At 40.3% G+C, this 21,660-nt stretch overlaps 1 protein-coding gene across 1 annotated transcript; it reads right to left on the bottom strand.

Moving 5' to 3' along the window:
• Window positions 1–15,322: 15,322 nt before the first annotated feature.
• Window positions 15,323–16,222, bottom strand: LOC141050006 (olfactory receptor 11L1-like). Its single transcript, XM_073546843.1, has one exon. The coding sequence runs from the start codon at window positions 16,154–16,156 to the stop codon at window positions 15,323–15,325; it is 834 nt and encodes a 277-aa protein (XP_073402944.1). The 5' UTR covers window positions 16,157–16,222.
• Between the last annotated feature and the right edge of the window lie 5,438 nt (window positions 16,223–21,660).

The raw sequence follows: 21,660 nt of genomic DNA, 5'->3' as shown, positions 1-21,660 counted from the left end.
TTAAATATTTGCTCAAAATAACACTTACAGATATTTTTTGCTTTTTCAGTTTGTTTCTTTAGTCTTAATTTTGTTGTGGTTTATTCTCCTGGAGAAAATGTAGATAAATGTTAAACAGCGTAAGATCTTGTTGTGTTCATGAATATGACCTACAGTGGGTATTTATGTGCGAAATATGGAGCGAGGTGCCAGGTAGGAGTCATCAGAGATTTCTTTCCCATTGCCTATAGGGTCATCATTGGAATCAAAATTTTAAATTTAAAATAAAGCTGTTATTATTAATTTGATTTGGGAATATGGGAATCTTCTCACTTGGTTACATGAAAAAAGAAAATGTAGAATGAAATTAGAAAGTGAAATCAACATTTCAAAATATAATTCTAAATACTGAAGAGTTATCACTTCATGTTACTTCATGGACTGTCTTTTAATACTTTGTTCATCATACCTCACAATTAATCCCATACCATAAGGCCAGAATTATATATTCTGAAAAGGTTACAATAACCCAAAATTCATATTAACATTAACATGATCAGGAACTGATATATGGAAATATAGAGTCTGTGATATACAATTTTTAGTCTATACTGAACTATTAAATTCACTAGACTCTATATTAATATATATTGATACAAAGGCACAATACCTGCCTATATTGGATTATCAGAAGCTGACAAGTATAGCATAAATAATGAGTACAAGGATTTATATGTAGCTCAAAACAGCTCAGCCTTGCTAACAGTATAGCAACTATAACAATATGGAGCGAAGCGTGCAAAAATTCATTAGCCGAAAATGGTCATGAAAGCATTACCTGGATCCTGGCAGCTAAACAAGTGGTAAAAGAGCCACGTCCCTCTGCCCTGACGGGCACTTTTCGCCCAGCTTCTTCGGGGGGCATGTCTGGGCAGAGGGTGAAGGAGGTTTAAATAGGAGTCGGAGCCAATTAATATCTAATTCTTTAATTGCTCACCGTGCACCCGAGACATTGTATGGCGCATGCGCAGATCACACAACGCTCAGATTAAAAGACACAAGCACGCGGTCATGGTGGATTACCAATAATCCACCTCACCAGTCAGGTTATCAGTGAATAGGTGCACTAGCATTTCTTGACCACACACAATGTGTCAGGAGCGAGCATGTATCGGCGCATGCGCACCTGATCCCGGCACCCAGAGACCATACTAAAGTGACGTAATGCGGCCATATTAAAGTTAAAATGCTTTCTAAATCCCTAATTACTGTATAGTTTGAGGTTCTTTAAATACCTATTTGCTACTAACCGCCCTGTTGCTAATAAAATAAGACATAAATGAAGTGAACATGTGCTAAAGTGAGATAGTGACAAAATAAAACAAATAGATTAAATGTTAAGGTGAGTAATTGAATTTAGAATCCATGAGTAACTGTTGGATTATTAGAACATGTTAAAATCTAATTAACTAAGTGCTAAGATTATCATAATAATACTAATATACATATAATTACATAAAATAAAAGTGCACATGACAAAAAATTACAAATAATATTCCATTTTAGCACACTATTATGCTAAAATATCAAAATCTTAGCAACCCAAAGTGACTATGTGCTTAAATTATCATATTTAATAGCAATATGTATGAATAAAATACCAGTGCACTTAATAAAAATTCTAGATTTGGACCTAATATATCCTGTTTTAACCTACTATTATCATATCAGCAGCATAAGGGCAGAGTAACCAAAATGGCAAAAGGATAAATTAATCAATATGATGCAGCATTTTATAATGTCCTTTATATAGTAATCGATGATCATATTGTCACTTTCTTGGATCTTCCCTTCCTCTTCCTTTGATTTTAAAATTATTCGATAATGTACATGGAGCACAGTAAAAGCAAAAAAAAAAAATTGAACCAGAAATTGGTTTGTGATCACGCTTTTTTTCAGCTCATTTGGATTTTCTTTCCACTTTTTTCTGTTTAACCTGAACAGCTCTGATTCCTCGGGCACAGTCCGTAAGGATGTCACTTTCTTCACCATATTGTGTGATGAGCAGTTATAAGCACTGACTCTTTAGTATAAATAATGCACAGGGCTGGGAAGTGCGTCGTATGATTGTTTGCTTCTGTGCAGAGCGATAAAATCTGTATTCCATTTTTCCCACCACTGCTGAAATTGTCTGGAATATTTAATAGTGAAGCATCGATCATGTGAGAGATGGAGACAGGCATATCAATTTCCATTCTAAAAATTGCAATACAGAGAATAGAAGAAACAAATAGTATGGAAGTTTTTAACGATTTGCTTAATATGTAGTTGTGTCAATGTTTTGTGACGCTATATAAATACACTAAACTAAGTTTGGACAGTACAAAAAGAGTAAGGATCATGCCCACTATGGGCATATAATGTAAAACTGAAGAGTGAAAGAGACAGAAAGGAAGGGATGTTGTTGTTCCTGTTACTGTAAGGGATGTACCGGGACCAGGTAAATACTCCCTTTGTTTATATTTGTATTAATGCATATTCTGCCCTTGTTCATCCCAGTACTGTATATAATAGTGTATATTTATGTATATTGGAATGTTTTAACTTTTACTACTGTTAATGTGTCTAAGATGTAAATAGGAAAAGTGTAGTACCCAAACTTAGCCACTAGGTGGGGTACAGTATAGTTCCATATGTAGCATTGTAAATAGTTAAGATGGGGGTAAGGTGGATATGGCAGAGAGGACTTCCTGATAGAGTCAGTTGGGGACAGGGCACCCGTTCAGCTCAGTAGGGCTGACTAGTGACTTGCTCTGGGCAACACCGTGCCATGCAATGTTGATTAAGTCTAAGGCCCAGCCATATAGTATCCGTGGCCAGGACCTCATCAGAAGGAGCAACAGTGCTAGCAGTGCAGTATTAGTGGGACCGCAGTTGCTAGAGAAGACTTAGCAGTACGAGCCGGTCGCACGCCATGTGGCAGCTTATTGCGTGGGCTGATGCCCTCAGAACCAGGGCCAAACGGCTGAGAGAATCCCCAAATGGAGGAAGGCTGGACAGAGAGGACACCCGGAAGCGAGCTTAGTGACAGAGAGAGAAGGACATGGACAAAGGAGGAATTGCACATTGTAAAACATGATGTTGATGATTGAAAGAAAACGAATATGCTGTGTACCAGATTCAGTAAAGTTACCTGTTTGAAAGTTGAATTGGATTGTGGCTCATTTTGTACTAGACCGGACCGAGGAAGCCTTTAGAAACGTGCAGAGGACTCTAACAGTGCCGGTGAAGGAGCTACAAGTATGCAGAATGATGGACAGTGTGTTTATGTGATGGGAGGTTAGGGTGCGCTAACACAAATGCTTGCAGCCATGACTACCACCCTGGCCCTCCCTCACATTACTCTAAAAAGCATGGTTATTTCAGGTGTAAGGCTTTTCTGAAGTGATTGATTTTCAGTTTGTTTATGAAGGTTTGAAAGAAGGAGAGTCTAATCAGCTGGAATATTGAGTTTTAAAATATTGTTAGCTAATGATGGTTGAAGCCGACGATGTTTGGGTCCATCGGGTTATGTCAAACATTTTAAAAAAGTTAGGCTCGGGTACCAGAATGGTACCCGAACTCGATCCCAAGCCTGATTTCAAATGAATGAGCAGTCCAAACATCCAGTGCTTACCATGCTTTCATCTGTGTGACAGCACTAGAAATACTGGCTCTGATCGGCGTTAACTCTGTTACTGCCGGTCGTAGGGCTGTGATCCCAATGCTGTTGCACATATAACAGCGTGTGAGCCAGTAGGTCTGACCGGCGTTAAAAAGTTTCCTGACAGTTGCAGGCATCAGATGATGATAATACTACTCTCACTATCATATGCCTGGTCTCATTAATAGCAGCAAGAGCAGGCGTACGATGATGAGAGTATTCACCAGCTGGCATCTGTGCAATAAATAAAATAAATAAATGGCATGAGGTCCACTCTATTTTTGCTAACCAATGCGTGTAAAGCTGGAATATGCTGGCTGCTGAACCGAAACATTAGCACATACTTCCTGGAGAAGTCTGTATGTGGGGTCCATGAATGGATACCAGGTGTTCGGTACGGACCCCAAACTTTACCGTTTTGGTTCGCCCATCCATATTGCTGACACTTGCTCAAAGATAGTGGTGAAATGATAAAACAAGATATACTGTAAGCAAAGAATGATATTTTGGGAGGACTGGAGATTATGCGTGAAGAGGTATAGGGAAATCACAAATGAATGGAAGGGTTGTGGTCAGCTTTGTAACTCATTGTTAGTTTAACTCTAGAATGCGTGATGTCACAAATCTACACTTTTACATAACGGGGGCCTTTTAATGCAAATCATATGGAGAAACTCACATAAATAACCTTTACAAGTTTATTTCAAAATTGCAAAATAAGATATGAATTATGCACAACATTTTAAAAAAATTTTTGCAGAAAACACCAAAACCATTTTTTTTTCCAAATTTCAAACAAAGATCAAAAACACACAAAGGTATATAAATCTGGAGTAAACTAGCTGCAGCTAACATTTCTTTTTTAACTTTTTCTTTTCAATTTTATTGGTCTTCCAAACAATTTTCACATTATCTTTTCTGAAGAATGTTCTTTGCAGACATTTTCCCCACAAGTGGTACAATATCACTCAGCTTTCCTATCTAAATTTCTTGGAGAAATCAAACTACACTTTTGTTTTCTTTCTCCTGGCCCTGGAGCAGCGCTTATCTTTTATACTTTCTTTTAGGTGGTGTACAATTCTCTGGATTTTTGTGGATCACAAGCTCTACCCTTTGCAAGCTTCTTACAGAAACAAATCACAGGTCATTCTGCAATTAGCTCACAGAGTATACTGTCCTCATTACTCTCTACACAGCTCATTACTGTGTTCAGAAGAACATGAGATGATGTCATGGCCTTATCACTCCCTCCCAAAATCATGTGACATCCTCACATGGCATGATCCACCCACTGGCCCCTTCACCAGCAACCCTGACTACAAATAAAGTAACTTGAGACACAAACACTGCTGCGTACATTATAAAAATAGCAGGGGTCTAAAAGGCCCCCGTTCCATACAGATGTGGTTTTCATCAAAAAAGCATTATTATACCAAAATGCCTACCACAAAAATGATATGAAGAACTGGATATTACCAGTAATGACATACTTGAGGAATACCTAGAGTTTCAAAATTCTGACTAAAGTAATTTTACAGATAATAGCAAAAAAGTAAGCACGGGGGCCGAAAAGGCCCCTGATCCACATTCTAGGGTTAATGAACAGTGATCACTGGCCATTTGATAGTAAGTTAAAGGAGCAGTAGATTGGATTTGCAGTGGAGAAAGAGTTAGATGATAGTCCAGAGAGAAGCGAGTTGTTGCAGTCTATTCAGAAGGCAATTGGACAATAGCATTTTTATTAACACAAAGTGGAAGAAAAGCAGATTCAATAAATATATTTGAGTCTGAGGTGGACAGATAGGGATAGGGGTAGGATAGGGATAAGATAGGGGTTCAGGCAACAGATCAACAAAAGTATGTAGGAATTGTCTGACAGAGACAGAGTGAGAAAGAAAGTCAGAAATTCTGCTAAGACATCCAAACATTCAGAGGACCTTACAGGACTGCTGCCATTACATCATGGATCCATCACGAGAGGACATGGATCTATAATTCTACAGGAAACAACCTAGGGGACCTCGGACCTGGTTGGAGGAATACAGATCTGCTCTATTGACCTTTTATAAGCCATGGATATGTTTGGATAAAGCTAGGATTGGGAGTAACTGGTCACCTGGCTCCATGGAGATGTTGAGAGAAGCCAGGATATGACCCTCGGATAAACTGGCCTTGTACCTCAATGGGCTGTCATCTTCCTAAGCTTGTTGTTAACTACTCTCTATGTGCATGGGATAGTCAACCTTAGGAGCTCTGAAGTAACAGCTGCCATTACCATTATCCCAGCGAATCAGCGGAAGGGTGAGACTCAGTAATATACACCATCTTTGGGTATCTTTCCTGGAATGTTCTATATGTTATCTGATGGATTTGTGGTTCAATGCAGCATTGTAACACTGTTTTATCCTCATACTGTGTTTTCTGAGTAGCTTTAAGCCAAAGATAAATGTAGAACAGGCGCTCGGTGGGATGATCTCTGGTCCATGCGGTTTCAGCTAGCGGACTTGGGGGTGACGCCCTTGTCTTCACATTATGGTGGCAGTGGTGGGATATAACTCAACCCGTCTGAACCAGGGGAACTGCAGTAGAATGGTGTTCTCACACACTGTCCACAGCTCCACAAGTATGGAGGCAAACAGATAGACTGAGCAGATCATTGATGAGGCATGCACAGCAGATTTTGGATGCCACTATATTCAACCCCACCAATTTGGCCTTGGAAAGAAGACCAGAGGTGATGTATGACTTCAACAAGAAATGGAGACAACAGGACCTGTGTCAGCTTCAACGGATTGAATGAGATTTAATCCAGAAACTACGGAATATGCAGGACGCCATACGCAGATTCAATGGACACCAGTTGTTACTCCTCAATTAAGTGTTGAGTTTATTTTCGTATAGAATATACGGAATATGCTCTGAGGAAACTGGATGATACAAAGTTTTGTCATAAAACTGAAACCTCTTACATTTGTGGCTGTGCTTAAAGACATGTTGCAGACTGTCCCCCATAAGTGGAGAAGGATGATAAGAATCTTATAACATCTGGCTAATTAAGATGGGGGAGCAATGTGGAGATACAGCATTGTATCTCAATTAATCAGATGTCTATTTTTAGCTAACCAAAAAGAATAGACTGGTGTCTGTATGTTGACTTTTGAATTTATGTGTTGGTCAAGAAAATAGACTTTTGCTTGAGTAAGCCAGTAATACTGACATTTCACATAACATATTGTGCTCTTATCCTTGATGACTAGTCATGTTTACTGATATGAAAATTATGCATTGTGTAGGCCAGAGAGTTTGGTGACTTTGAAAACAGAGGAGGAAAAACTATGCAAATAGATTAAATAATCAAGTAATGCTACTTGATCTCATCTCCATGCTTAAACTTTATGTAAATGCTGAATATAGGAACTTAAGTACTTTTAAGTATTAAAATAAGTTACATACCTCCGTATAGTCTATATTTTGCACACATCTTTTTAATTTATCGATCTTATTTATTCCTTTAAAGGTACACATCCATCTTTATCATTACACTGGTCAACGCAATTTTTCTGGCAAAAAGGTTTTAAAACATATTTTAAGTCGATTTTGGCTGCTGATTACGAATATGAACTCCGTTTTTGGCTATCACATGAGGATTTTGAGATATTTTCAATATTTGATGAAAATTACTCCTATCAAATGTTTTATGATAAAAACACATGATTTTCGGTACTACATTTTGTATATTTTTAATCAATGAATAACAAAGATTACAAAGTCTATGTACAGCAAATCAAATATACTTACAGAATTAAACTACAAAATATACAAACACAATTATATATGACACACAGATGAATGGCAAATGGCAGTTATGTGAACTTTCTTTTCTTGGCTGATCTGTGATGTACAGCTTCTGGGTTGTCTCTCATCAAGCTCCAGCAATAGTCAACCATCATATGTGAGTCCCACAGGCCTTGATACCGTTCTTCCATTGTTTTAATTTCCTGACGAAAACGCTCCCCTTGTTCCTCGCTCACATCCCCAAGGTTCTCTGGAAAAAAGTCCAAATGGCTGTGTAAATAGTGAATCTTGATACTCATTCTACATCCAAGATGTCGCAGACTCATTAGCAGCTCTTCCACTATCTCTTCATAGTTGTCTGCTTTCTTGTTCCCTAGAAAATTCTGCACCACATTACAAAATGCATTCCAAGCTCTTTCTTCTGTCTCATTCACTGATGTGATAAAATTTGGGTCTCTCATAAGTGTTCTTATTTGAGGTCCATCAAATATTCCAGCCTTTTTCTTCTCTTCACTAAGACCAGGAAAAGTTGAACATATACAGTTAAAGCCTTCTCCACTGTGATTGAGAGCTTTGACTTTTTTACTTTCTTATCATAACAAATGGAAATTATGAATGTTCAAAGAAAACAAAGATATTCTCACATTTATTGGGAGACTAAACTTTTCATACACTACTTATATTTTTCATGGAATTCATGAAAATGGGCTATATACCTATAGCGCAAAAACGTGATGTCATAGAGAAATTGTAAGATCAGATTTGAATTCAGCACCCTCAATTTAGTCTAAAACTGTTCTTAAAGTCCATGGCAGACATTTTTTTTTTTGTAGACCAGTGTATCACACAATTCACTCTCTTAGTTCCCCTCAATTCACATATCCATTTTTTTTAACACACACTTTAAATTATCTTTTCATTTTGTTCTGCTTCACCACTACTAAATATATCTTTTATTTGGACTCACCTTCTTCATTCTTGTTTGGCTCATTCTCAATTTTTTTCACCTCTTCACATTCACACTTATCAGCAACTGGTCACTTATCACTTTGCTTCAACTCTATACATCAATCTGCCGTGCACCAGCCCCTGGTGTGCATGCCTGGCTTTCCTGATGTCAAATCTTTGGATGGGTGGCTGTGGGACCGCACTGTGCACGTGCTGTCTCCATGCCGGATGTGGGTTGGTTGCATTCCAGCGCCATTTGTCGGAACGTCCAGGTGGACGTTGGGTTAGCGTCGCATGCGCCATAACAACAGGATCATCCTGGATGCTAATGCACTCACGCATAATCCATTCTACCAGGAACACATACAAATTAACATATGGGTATGAACCGGCTCCGTTTGGAAGGGCTTTGCTTAAATAGTTGGAACCCCTTCCCCAACATACGCCTAAGGAGGAAGTCTTAACGAAACGTGCGTTGGAGTGGCGGGGACAGCTTGTTACCAGCACATTGCCATCTCTTATTAGTAAGTTACTTTGCATTTCTCATTAAGCATATTGTTTGGTCTTTGTGGGTTCTTTCCACTTGAAATCAGCTCTATGTTTTTAGTCCTATATTATGCACTGTGCACTTTATACTTACCTTATTTTTTGATGCTGCTATATTAGTGGATCTATTTATTACAGAATGGCACATTATTTCATGCCACGGTTGCACATTGCACCTTTTTTTCAGAATCATTAAGATTGGGTTATATATATATATATATATATATATATATATATATATATTTGAATGGCTTTATGTTGCACATCTGTATTGTTAAGATCCTTTCCCTGTACATATGGTGTTCAGTAGCTCTAATTTATTGTATTCTTGTAATATATATATTTATTTAATAAAGATTCTAGTTTAACCCATTTCTGCCAGCTGACGGAATAGTTCATCAGTTGGCAGCATCCCCTCCTTTGAGGTGGGCTCCGGCGGTGAGCCCACCACAAAGCCGCGACATATCAGCTGTTTTCAACAGCTAAAAAGTGCCGGCAATAGGCGCGAGCAGAATCACGATCTGCCTTCACCTATTAACTAGTTAAATGCAGCTGTCAAATACTGACAGTGGCATTTAAATGGCACTTCTGGATGCCGTTCTGGAAATACGCACATCGCCTACCCCCATCATGTGATCAGGGGTCAGTGATGTGTTGCCATAATAACCAGAGGTCTCCTCGAGACCTCTATGGTTGTTGATGACAGATTGCTATGAGCGCCACCCTGTAGTCGGTGCTCATAGCAAGCCTGTAATTCAGCTACATAGAGGTGATCTGTGCATCACTTCTATGTAGCAGAGCCGATCAAGTAGTGGATGCTTCTAGCCTCCCATGGAGGCTAATAAAGCATGCCAAAAGTAAAAAAAAAGTATTTAAAAATATAAAAAAATAAAAAAAAATAAAAGTATAAATCAACCCCCTTTTGCCCCAATCAAAGTAAAATAATAAAAAAAATCTAACCTACACATATTTGGTATCACTGTGTTCAGAAGTGCCCGATCTATTAATAAAGAAAAGAATTAACCTTATCGCTAAACGGTGTAGCGACAAAAAATATCAAAACGCCAGAATTACGTTTTTTGGCCTCCACAACATATCATGAAAATGCAATAATGGGCGATCAAAAGAACGTATCTGAACAAACGAGATATGATTAAAAATGTCAGCTCAACACGCAAAAAATAAGCCCTTACCCAACCCAAGATCATGAAAAGTGGAGACGCTACACGTCTTGAAAAATGGCACATTTTTTTAAAGCAAATTTTGGAATTTTTTTCACCACTTAGATAAAAAAGGACCTAGACATGTTTGGTGTCTATGAACTTGTAATGACCTGGAGAATCATAATGGCAGGGCAGTTGTAGCATTTAGTGAACCTAGCAAAAAAGACAAGTTAAAAACAAGTGTAGGATTGTACTTTTTTTTGCAATTTCACCCACCACACTTGGAATTTTTTTTCCCATTTTCTGTTACATAACATGGTAAAACCAATGTTGATATTGTAAAGTACAACTCGTCCTGCAAAAAATGAGCCCTGACGTGGCCATATTGAAAAATAAAAAAGTTATGGCTATGGGAAGAAGGGAAGTGAAAAACGAAATCGCAAAACCCAAAAAAGCTCTGGTCATTAAGGGGTTAAGAATTATACTCTCCTGGTGATAGTTCATGCACCAATTTTTTCGAGTGTTAATTGAATTCTGAGATTTTGTCCTTCATATTTGCATTGGGACCTTTTGGTGATAATAGAGACAAAGAGAGAGAGACAGACAGAGATTCTGCCAAGGCATCCAAACATCCAGATGGACTGCTGCCAATACATCATGGCTCCATCACGAGGAACATGGATCTATCATTCTACTGGAAATAACATATCGGCCCTCGGCCTCTGTTGGAAGAGAACAGATCTGCTTCATTGACCATCACTAAACCATGGATACATTTGGAGAAAGCCAGAATTGGGATTTGCTGGTCGCTTGGCAAAATGGAGATGCTAAGAGAAGCCAGGCTGTGACCCTTGGGTCAACTGGCATTTTTGCTTATAAGAAAGAAAAATTATCTTTCACAATTGGTGCAGAATCCAACCAGAGGAGCAGCACTTTTACACCTAATACTACCTAAAAGACCTGACAGAATAACAAATAGGCCTAAGCAACAGCACATGTGAAAAAGACTTGGGTATACTAATAGATCACAGACTGAATATGAGTCAACAGTGTGATGCAGCAGCAAAAAAGGCAAATGCAATTCTAGGATGTATTAACAGAAGCATACAGTCTAGACCACGTGAAGTCATTATTTCCCTCTACTCCTCTTTGGTCAGACCTCATCTGGAATATTGTGTCCAGTTTTGGGCACCACGTTTTAAAAAAGACATCAACAAACTGGAGCAAGTTCAGAAAAGAGCAACCAGAATGGTGACCGGTCTGCAAACCCTGTCTTATGAGGAAAGGTTGCAGGATTTGGGATTGTTTAGTTTGCAAAAGAGAAGACTGAGAGGAGACTTAATAGCTGTCTACAAATATCTAAAGGGCTGTCACATTGTAGAAGGATCAACTTTATTCTCATTTGCACAAGGAAAGACTAGAAGCAATGGGATGAAACTGAATGGGAGGAGACACAGATTAGATATTAGAAAAAACTTTTTGACAGTTAGAGTGATCAATGAGTGGAACAAGCTGCCACGAGAAGTGGTGAGGTCTCCTTCAATGGAAGTCTTCAAACAGAGGCTGGACAGACATCTGACTGGGATGATTTAGCGAATCCTGCTTTGAGCAGGGGGTTGGACCAGATGGCCCAGGAAGTCCCTTCCAACTCTAGGATTCTATGATTCTATGATTCTATATGCAGGTCGTCGGGCATCTAGGAAATAGAGACCACAATATTGTACAGTTTCACTTGTCTTTCGCTAGGGGGACATGTCAGGGAGTCACAAAAGCACTGAACTTTAGGAAGGCAAAGTGTGACCAGCTTAGAGATGCCCTTAATCTGGTTGACTGGGACAATGTCCTCAGAAATAAGAATACAGATAATAAAAGGGAAATGTTTAAGAACATCCTTAATAGGCGCTGTAAGCGGTTTATACCTTGTGGGAATAAAAGGAAAAGAAATAGGAAAAATCCAATGTGGCTAAAGAAAGATGTAAGAGGGGCAATTAACAGTAACAAGAAAGCATTTACACTACTAAAGCAGGAGGCACCGCTGAAGATCTAAAAAACTATAGGGAGAAAAATACTTCATCTAAAAAACTAATTACAGCTGCCAAAAAGGAAACAGAGAAGCACATTGCTAAGGAGAGTAACACTAATCCCAAGCTGTTCTTCACCTATATCAATAGTAAAAGAATCATAAGTGAAAGTGTAAGCCCATTAAAAAATTGTGAGGAAAGAATGGTTGTAGATGACGAGGAAAAAGCTAATATATTACACACCTTCTTCTCCATGGTATTCACAGTGGAAAATGAAATGCTAGGTGACATGCCGAGAGACAATGAAAACCCTATATTAAGGGTCACCAATCTAACCCAAGAAGAGGGGCGAAACCGGCTAAATAAGATTAAAATAGATAAATCTCTGGGTCCGGATGGCATACACCCACGAGTACTAAGAGAACTAAGTAATGTAATAGACAAACCATTATTTCTTATATTTAGAGACTCTATAGCGACGGGGTCTGTTCGACAAGACTGGCACATAGAATATGTGGTACCAATGTTCAAAAAGGGCTCTAAAAGTGACCCTGGAAATTATAGGCCAGTAAGTCTAACCTCTATTGTTGGTGAGATATGTGAATGGTTTCTGAGGGATGTTATTCTGGATTATCTCAATGAGAATAACTGTTATGAATGAGTCACCGAAGGAGGAAAAAACAAAAATACAAGCTAAGTCCAGAAAACCGGAGAGGTTGGTAGCTATCGGATTGCAGACCCCTGATCCTATCCACAACAACAAACAGTAGCTGTGGGGGGTTCCTACGATGCCTTAGACCCCTCGATCACAGCCGGAGAACTAAAAAGAAAGAAAGGGGAAATCTAAACTGCCCCAGAGCAGACCCCAAAGCAATAGGCAGCCCCCAACATATAATGACGGTGAAGCAAGATGAAAACACTAACACAGATAGAAAGATAGGATGAGCAAACGATGGGGCCCAAGCTAACTAAAAAGGACAAGATAGAAAAGCTGTTGTCTGCAATCCGTAAAAAACCCTACCAAAAAATGTCCCAACCGTCTGATAGGAAAAACAGGCCCTGAAGTCACTAGGACGTCAAAATGACTATATCAGCACTCAGGTATATTCTGAAGACAGAGCAAAGAGAGAAACTGATCAGAGACAAAAATGGAACTCAGCACACCCCCGACCGGGGATGGCTGAATTCCAAAAAACAAGGTAAACAAAACAAAACTAATAAGTTCAATAGCAGAGCAAAAACTTATCTTTGGGAAGCAGGAATCAGACTGGTCTCCAAGAATCCAGCAAAGAAATCACCAGTGACTCAGAAGGGCATCGGCTGCCTTATATCCAGTCAGAATTTCCTGTTACCCAGTCATCATCTACCAGATCAGGTGTTTGGTAATCAGCCTCACTACCTTCCTTCACCAGAAGAGGGAGTTCATCAGACATCGACGGTGAAGGGGAAAATGAACTCACAACAAATAACTGTGTAACGCCATATCAGCATGGGTTTATGAGGAATCGCTCCTGTCACACCAATCTAATCAGTTTTTATGAAGAGGTAAGCTATAGACTGGACCAAGGTGAATCATTGGACGTGGTATATCTTGATTCTTCCAAAGTGTTTGATATCGTGCCACACAAGAGGTTGGTGCACAAAATGAGAATGCTGGGTCTGGGGGAAAATGTGTGTAAATGGGTAAGTAACTGGCTTAGTGATAGAAAGCAGAGGGGGTTATAAACGGTATATTCTCTAACTGGGTCACCTGGACCAGTGGGGTACCGCAGAGGTCGGTGTTGGGACCTATTCTCTTCAACACATTTATTAACGATCTGGTAGAAGGTTTGCACAGTAAAATATCGATATTTGCAGATGATACAAAACTATGTAAAGCAGTCACTACAAGAGAAGATAGTATTCTGCTACAGATGGATCTGGATAAGTTGGAAACTTGGGCTGAAAGGTGGCAGATGCAGTTTAACAATGATAAATATAAGGTTATACCCATGGGAAGAAGGAATCAATATCACCATTACACACTAAATGGGAAACCACTGGGTAAATCTGACATGGAGAAGGACTTGGGGATCCTAGTTAATGATAAACTTACCTGGAGCAGCCAGTGCCAGGCAGCAGCTGCCAAGGCAAACAGGAATATGGGGTGCATTAAAAGAGGTCTGGATACATATGATGAGCGCATTATACTGCCTCTGTACAAATCTCTGGTTAGACCACACATGGAGTACTGTGTACAGTTTTGGGCATTGGTGCTCAGGAAGGATATAATGGAACTAGAGCGGGTACAAAGGAGGGCAACAAAATTAATAAAGGGGATGGGGGAACTACAATACCCAGAGAGATTAGCAAAATTAGGATTATTTGGTTTAGAAAAAAGACAACTGAGGGGAGATCTAACAACCATGTATGAATATATAAAGGGACAATACAAATATCTATCCAAGCATCTCCTTATACCAAGGAATATGACAGTCAAAAGGGGGCATTCTCTGCGTCTGGAGGAGAAAAGGTTTTTCCACCAACATAGAAGAGGATTCTTTACAGTTAGGGCAGTGAGAATCTGGAATTCCCTGCCTGAGGAGGTAGTGATGGTGAACTCAGTCGAAGGGTTCAAGAGAGGCCTGGATGTCATCCTGGAGTGTAACAATATTGTATCTTACAGTTATTATTTTCTTTATCAGGATGTAGATCTGGGGATTTATTCTGATGGAATATAGGCGGAACTGGATGGACACATGGCTTTTTTTAGCCTTGCTAGCTATGTTACTATGTTACCTCAATGGACTGTCATCTTCCTATGCTTGTCATCACCTCCTCTTTGTGTGCGTACCACTGGTGGGGTAGTTGATCCTTGAAAGAGTGAGACTCTGCAATGCGCACCGTCTTTGAGTATTTTGCTGGGACTGTTCTATGTGTTATCTGCCTGTTTTGTAGTTCAGTAAAGCATTGCCACATTGTTTTAATCTCACCCTGTGTTGTCTAAATATTGTTATGCCCACGTTAAAAGAAAATTGGGCGCTCAGTGGCATGATCCCTGGTCCATGTCGCTTCGGTTAGCGGACCAAACAAAGTAGAACAGTTGTGTTGAGCATTTTAGGCTAGCATAATTGATGCTTACAATATTATTTATAATTTTCTAGATTACATTCTTATAAAATGTTTTTTTATACAGCTTTTATAAAGTCTTTATTTCTCAGACTGTATATAATGGGGTTAATAAAAGGAGTGAACACAGTGTATAGAAAGGATAGGATCTTACTGATGGTTGATGATTGCCCTTTTGCTGGGACAACATAAACACTGAATATTGTCCAGAAAAATATATAGACCACAGTGAGGTGGGAGCTACAGGTTGAGAAGGTTTTCTGTCTACCGGTACTGGATGGGATCCTCAAGATTGCTAAAACTATGCATATATAAGACATTACAATGGTTGTAATAGGAATAAAGATAATTGGAATACTTAGCAAATAAACCTCCAAGTGAACAATATGGGATTCAGAACAGGCAAGTTCTAGTAAGGGGACAATGTCACAGAATACGTGGTCAATCATGTTTCGCCCACAATAGTTTAGTTTTGCTGTAGGTATCATATAAATCAAGACAATAGAAAATCCAAACACCCAACAGATGATGGTCAGTATCACGCAATAACCACTTTTCATGATAACATTATAATGTAGAGGTTTACAGATGGCCACATATCGGTCATAAGACATCACAGCGAGGAGAAAACATTCAACCGTTTCTGAAGCACCTAAAAAATAAAACTGAGTGATACAGCCAGCAAAAGAAATGGTCGCCCCATTATTCAGTAGGACATGAAGCATGTTCGGGAGAACATCTGAGATCACCAAGATGTCACTGATGGACAGTTGTGAGATGAAGAAGTACATTGGAGTGTGGAGGTTCCTGCTGGTGGACACCAGGGTGATGATCAGGAGATTCCCACATATTGTCCCACAGTAAATCATCAGGAGAAGACTGAATAGGAACATTTTTAATTTTTGGTTGACTTGAAATCCTAAAAGGAAAATCTCATTGACCGCCGTCAGATTGTTCTCCATAATGTAGAACAAATTGGTGATGCTAGAGGAATGAATAAGTACAAAGCATTACTAGTTTTATTTTGTAAAGTGGTCCACATTTTTTAAAAATGATACTAGTTTTAGTTTGTATGCCCAGATGTACTTTTCGAAACAACATAAGTTTGTATGGAAGAAGCAGGAAGTAAAAAAAAAAATCGTCTGCACAATACACATAAAATAAACCGATCAAAACTCACCCTTGCCAGAGCATTTGCCCTTTCCAAAAAAGCCTAAATTTACCATGAAATGTATAAAAATATCAGGTAACGTTATATAAATCTCAATGATAAGATACTTTTATGCATACATAAGTATTTACGTAGATGTGCTTGGCTAACGCGATACTGCAATTTAGTTTCTGCATTGGACGTTTTCATTCTCAAAGAAATGAACTAGAAATTTAAAATACATTTTCTATCACTTTTCTTTTACAATCTATGATACACTTATAGTTCATATAAAAATAAGTCTAGATTGCCTATAAATACTGTAAAAATATTTTTTTAAAACTTTTGAAGGATATATTTATGCCATGGAATAAAAAGTCCTAAGGCCTCCAGGTCTAAAATGTTTAAGCTTAATAACTGAAATCTAACTACAAATGAAGTCATAAAAAGGCGCAAAGTCTTTCACCAACTCGATCCAGAAGGCAAAAAAATATTTTAACCATCCTCTAAATGTTTAAAGTACCTTAGAATTTCTAAGATTATAATCTATGGTGGACATAAAAAGTAAGATTTCTGGCAGAAGAACTAGAAAAAAAAGGAAAAACCTTCTTGTCGCTGCCAAAAAACAACTTTTTACACTCTTTTGGATTTGAGGATTTATTTCACCAATCCACCCAAACGTGATTTTATTTCCTGCATTTAAGCACATAATAGAGTAAAATGAATGGTGTCATAAAAAATTACAAATTGTCCAACAAAAAAATAAGCCCTAACCTGGCTATGTTAATAGAATAATATAAAGAGAAAAAGTTACAGCGGAAAAATGAAAAATTGCCCAAAAAAAAAAATTTGAAACCACATAAAACAATATATTTCCAAATACTTTGCGAGATATCTTAAGTAAACCTTATTAAATATTTATTCAAAATAATACTCACAGATATTTTTTGCTTTTTCAGTTTGTTTCTTTAGTCTCAATTTTGTTGTGGGTTATTCTCCTGGAGAAAATGTACATAAATGTTAAACAGCGTAAGATCTTGTTGTGTTCATGAATATGACCTACAGGGGGTATTTATGTGCGAAAAATGGAGCGAGGTGCCAGGTAGGAGTCTTCAGAGATTTCTTTCCCATTGCCTATAGGGTCATCTTTGTAATCAAAATTTTAAAGTTAAAAATAAAGCTGTTATTATTAATTCGATTTGGGAATACGGGAATCTTCTCATTTAGTTACATGAAAAAGAAAATGTAGAATGAAATTAGAAAGTGAAATCAACATTTCAAAATTTAATTTTAGATTCAGTAGAGTTCTTACTGCATGTTACTTCACGGACTGTCTTTTAATACTTTGCTAAAATAAATTTTGTCATAAAACATTATTTGTCAAAATGTTCGGAGGTTTTAAACCCCTTCACGACCTTGGATGTATCCATACGTCCTGGCTGAGAAGAGGGTGCCGTCCTTGGACATATAGATATGTCCTACAGAAAATGTGACACAATAACTGAACGCATGGTGACTGTATTAATGTGTCTTCTGATTCTGACAGTAGGGCAAAGGGACTTGTTGCCATGGGGAGTTTCACCCCACCCCGTAACTACATTCACTGTGATTGGATGTCCAATTTTGAACAGTTAATCACAGCAATTTCAATGTTTCTAGCAATACAATTGCCTGAAACACTGAAGTCCAGCTGTGATCGGTGCTGTAACCAATCATGGGTTGGAGATAGGTTACAGCAGTGTCACCAGCCACAGCCATAATTGAAGCGAGCGGACAATGATGTCCAATCATACTAATTAATGAGCAGAGAAGCAGTGTGAATTCTTAGTAACCGCTCTGCAAATTTCTCATTCCAACTTGAAGATGTTGCAGAATGGTCACTGTGTCATTCTCCTACTGATCTGCTGGGCTTGGTGTTGCCACAGACTTTTTGAAGCCAGTGCCATCACTTCTTGTGGTGCTGCAGCTACTTCTAGAAGAAAGAAGACATTTCTGTGCTGTTTCTGTCCCTGCTTTCTTCCTAATCTATCCCAATCCTCCTCTCCCCACTTTCCCTTTCTCCCTCAATCCATCCCCACCCTGTCTTCTGCTGCCGCGCACTTGTAGGGTCGGTGGGCCGGGCTGGGGGGTGGTCCCTCTCTTACCGCGCAGTGACGTACAGACACAAGATGAGGCAGGTTTCGGGTATAACAGGTCCAAGTTTATTCTCTTGCCGTCCGCCTGATGGCCTCCGAAGTACACCGCACTTCAATTCACTTCACTTCAATTATCGGCCCTCCGTTTCCAGGGCCGCTTCACGCACACCGTATTTTACACCGGGGACGTGCGTATACACACCGTCCCCCTCTTCACTCTTCGACGCTCCTGTCACTGTGGCCGCCTTAGGCCCGTAAACCAACAGTACTTTTACCGCTTTTAGAAATGAGGTCGTCAGTGGCAGGGGAAGCGCAACAGCGCTCTCTGGGATCAGGCTCCGCTCCGGTGGCACCGTGCGTGGTGTCTCTGGGCGGGGTGGTTCAGGACTTGGAGCGGAGGCCCCGCTCAGTTCAGCATAGAGGGGAGGGCCTCTTGTGACTGTCTCTCAGGTACGCAGGCTGCCGCATGCTGCAGCCGAATGGTGGGGGCCGCTTGTGGAGCCACTGTCGGGGCCAGAGGAACTCTCACTTTCCCCGGCACTGCGGCCTCTGTTACGTCATCATGCGGCTCCTCCCGCGGTTTCTGCTCTTCACCCTGCCGTCCGACGGGCATAGCCTCCAGGCTTAGGGCCTCCGCGGGCAGACTCTCCGCCGATATTCTGGCTGGCCGCTCCCGCTGATTCCGCACAGGCTCCTCTTTCCCCCTCACCATCCTGCTGTCTGCTCATGGCTCCACAGATGACATTTTCTGGCGGGGCTCAACATCCCGCTGCCATTGCCACTCCAGGCGGCTGATGCCTCGACACCCGCAGCCTCTCATACCGTCCGGTGGGCAGCAATTGAATGGCGCCAAGCAGCCGCAGCCAAACTTTTTCTCGGTGCCACTCCCTCTGCTGGGTGGGGCATTGGCAAGCCTTTCCACCCATCTGCCAGGGTCCAGTATGTGGGAGCGCCGGCCTCCTGGTACATATCGCTGGCCCCAGGGGGAGGCAGGAGGGGGCCCCAGTCCATTGGGGACAACAGCAAACACCTGGATCTCTCTTCTGCGTCGAAGTAACACCGCCATCCTGCACAGCTCCTGGTACAGCCCCGGATCCTCTGCCAACAACGCGGATCCGCCACAGCATTCCCAATTTGTAATCCACAGGTGGGTGATTTGTATTCCACAAGTGCTTATAATCCACACAGAGCAGTCTGAGTCTCTTTCCATTCCTTGGGGCAGGCCTGCCGCAGAAGATGACGTATTAGCGGCGGCGATCCTGCCGACTACGCCAAGTGTAGGGTCGGTGGGCCGGGCTGGGGGGTGGTCCCTCTCTTTCCGCGCAGTGACGTACAGACACAAGATGAGGCAGGTTTCGGGTACAACAGGTCCAAGTTTATTCTCTTGCCGTCTGCCTGACGGCCTCCGAAGTACACCGCACTTCAATTCACTTCACTTCAATTATCGGCCCTACGTTTCCAGGGCCGCTTCACGCACACCGTATTTAACACCGGGGACGTACATGTACGCACAGTCCCCCTCTTCACTCTTTGATGCTCCTGTCAGATCCATCACTCTGGCCGCCTTAGGCCCGTAAGCCAACAGTACTTTTACTGATCAGTCGTCTCTCTTGATACGTTATGCTTTACCTCAGTGCCTCATCTATACTGCGGTACTTTCATGTCAGGACCACCCCCCTGACTTTCTTTCTCCTCAGTCCCCCTGGTTGGGTTTTCCTCACAGTGCTACAACTGTCACAGTGTCCTCATCACTTGAGCTCCCACTGGGGACTGGAACTCTCTGGAACCTTCCCTGAGTATCTATATCGTTCCCGGTTCCCTGTATCTCCGCCCCCATGACCAACGGCTTCCTAAGCCCTAAGCTGATGTCAAGTCCTTTGCTCACACTCCTCCCTGCCCTCTAATGGTCAATCCAAGGTACTGCATATCCACTACACTTTCTCACCTGTTTCCCCACTATAGTAACTGACACCTATCTAAACTGTGCAAACCTTCCTTTCTCTATTCTGACAAGTCTGTCCGTCCGTCAGGTCACCTTCCCTACACACTGATACATACATGATCGCCGTTATTCTACAGTTTTTCAATGCGCCCTTTAGCCGCCATGTGCTGATCAGTAACACACATCGCTGATCACTGTCCGTGCTCGCTTTTGGCCAGAACTTTTTTCCTCTCTATTTTTCCTGCCCCTTCCTTTGCATCACCTTTGTGTGAGTCCTGCAGCCACTGAGCCCCTGAACAGTGACGTACATCATTGATCAGCATCTGTGCTCGCTTTTCTTTGCATCATATCAGTGCATGCGTCCTACAGCTGTCCAGCGCTGCATACAATTATTTTTATTTTTTTTGTTAAAAAAGAAGCAAAAATAATCATTTAAATTAGTTGAAAGAACAAGTTTAGGACAGTAAAAATATACTATATACTTAGTGTCTACTACAGCAGTTTTACTGAATATAGTAAGAGTTTATATCAGTAAATTATAGAAAAGGTATACAAATAATAGTTTACATTGGTTGATAGAATTAGATTATGGACAGTAAAAATATACTGTAGTATTTGGAATCTACTACAGTATTTTTTACTGAATATAGTCAGGACACGTATCAGGTAGTTGTGGAGCGCAGTAATTTTTTAATTTTCTTCATTGTATTTTTATCTTTTTTTCTAGATTGTTTTCTTCTATTCTTTTTTTCTCTTTCTTTTATAGAATAAATAAAAACATTTACATAAACACTCACACACACCTGAATAAAATTTGGTTATTTTACACACACACACACACACACACACACCATGAGCGTGAAAAAATGTCCCAAACACGATATTGATTCGAAAAGGCATACAGCTTCCTTGCCTCTAACACTGATATTTAAGGATGAGATGCAACTTTCCATTATTTTTTCTCCTTCTTTTCCGGAAGTGAAACCAAACCGCCATGCAGACGCCCCAGGAGAGCAAATGAATCAGTGCTCACCATTAGTTACCCCTTACGCACCTCACCCCCCAAAGATTAAGAGCCGCAGATTCCTGATTTTGTAGCACAATCAGGAATCCAATTTGACACTATTGACTGTTTCTAAATCTTTTTCTCTGGGGATTTTTTAAACCTTA

Source organism: Dendrobates tinctorius, unplaced genomic scaffold (assembly GCF_039654945.1).
Source record: "Dendrobates tinctorius isolate UK_male_01 unplaced genomic scaffold, ASM3965494v1 ptg000151l, whole genome shotgun sequence".
Taxonomy (NCBI): Eukaryota; Metazoa; Chordata; class Amphibia; order Anura; family Dendrobatidae; genus Dendrobates; species Dendrobates tinctorius.
This window is presented reverse-complemented; position numbering and strand designations above follow the sequence as displayed.

Coding starts and splice junctions, on each gene's coding strand:
- LOC141050006 (XM_073546843.1), bottom strand. CDS start 16,156: ATGTTCCTATTCAGTCTTCTCCTGATGATTTACTGTGGGACAATATGT.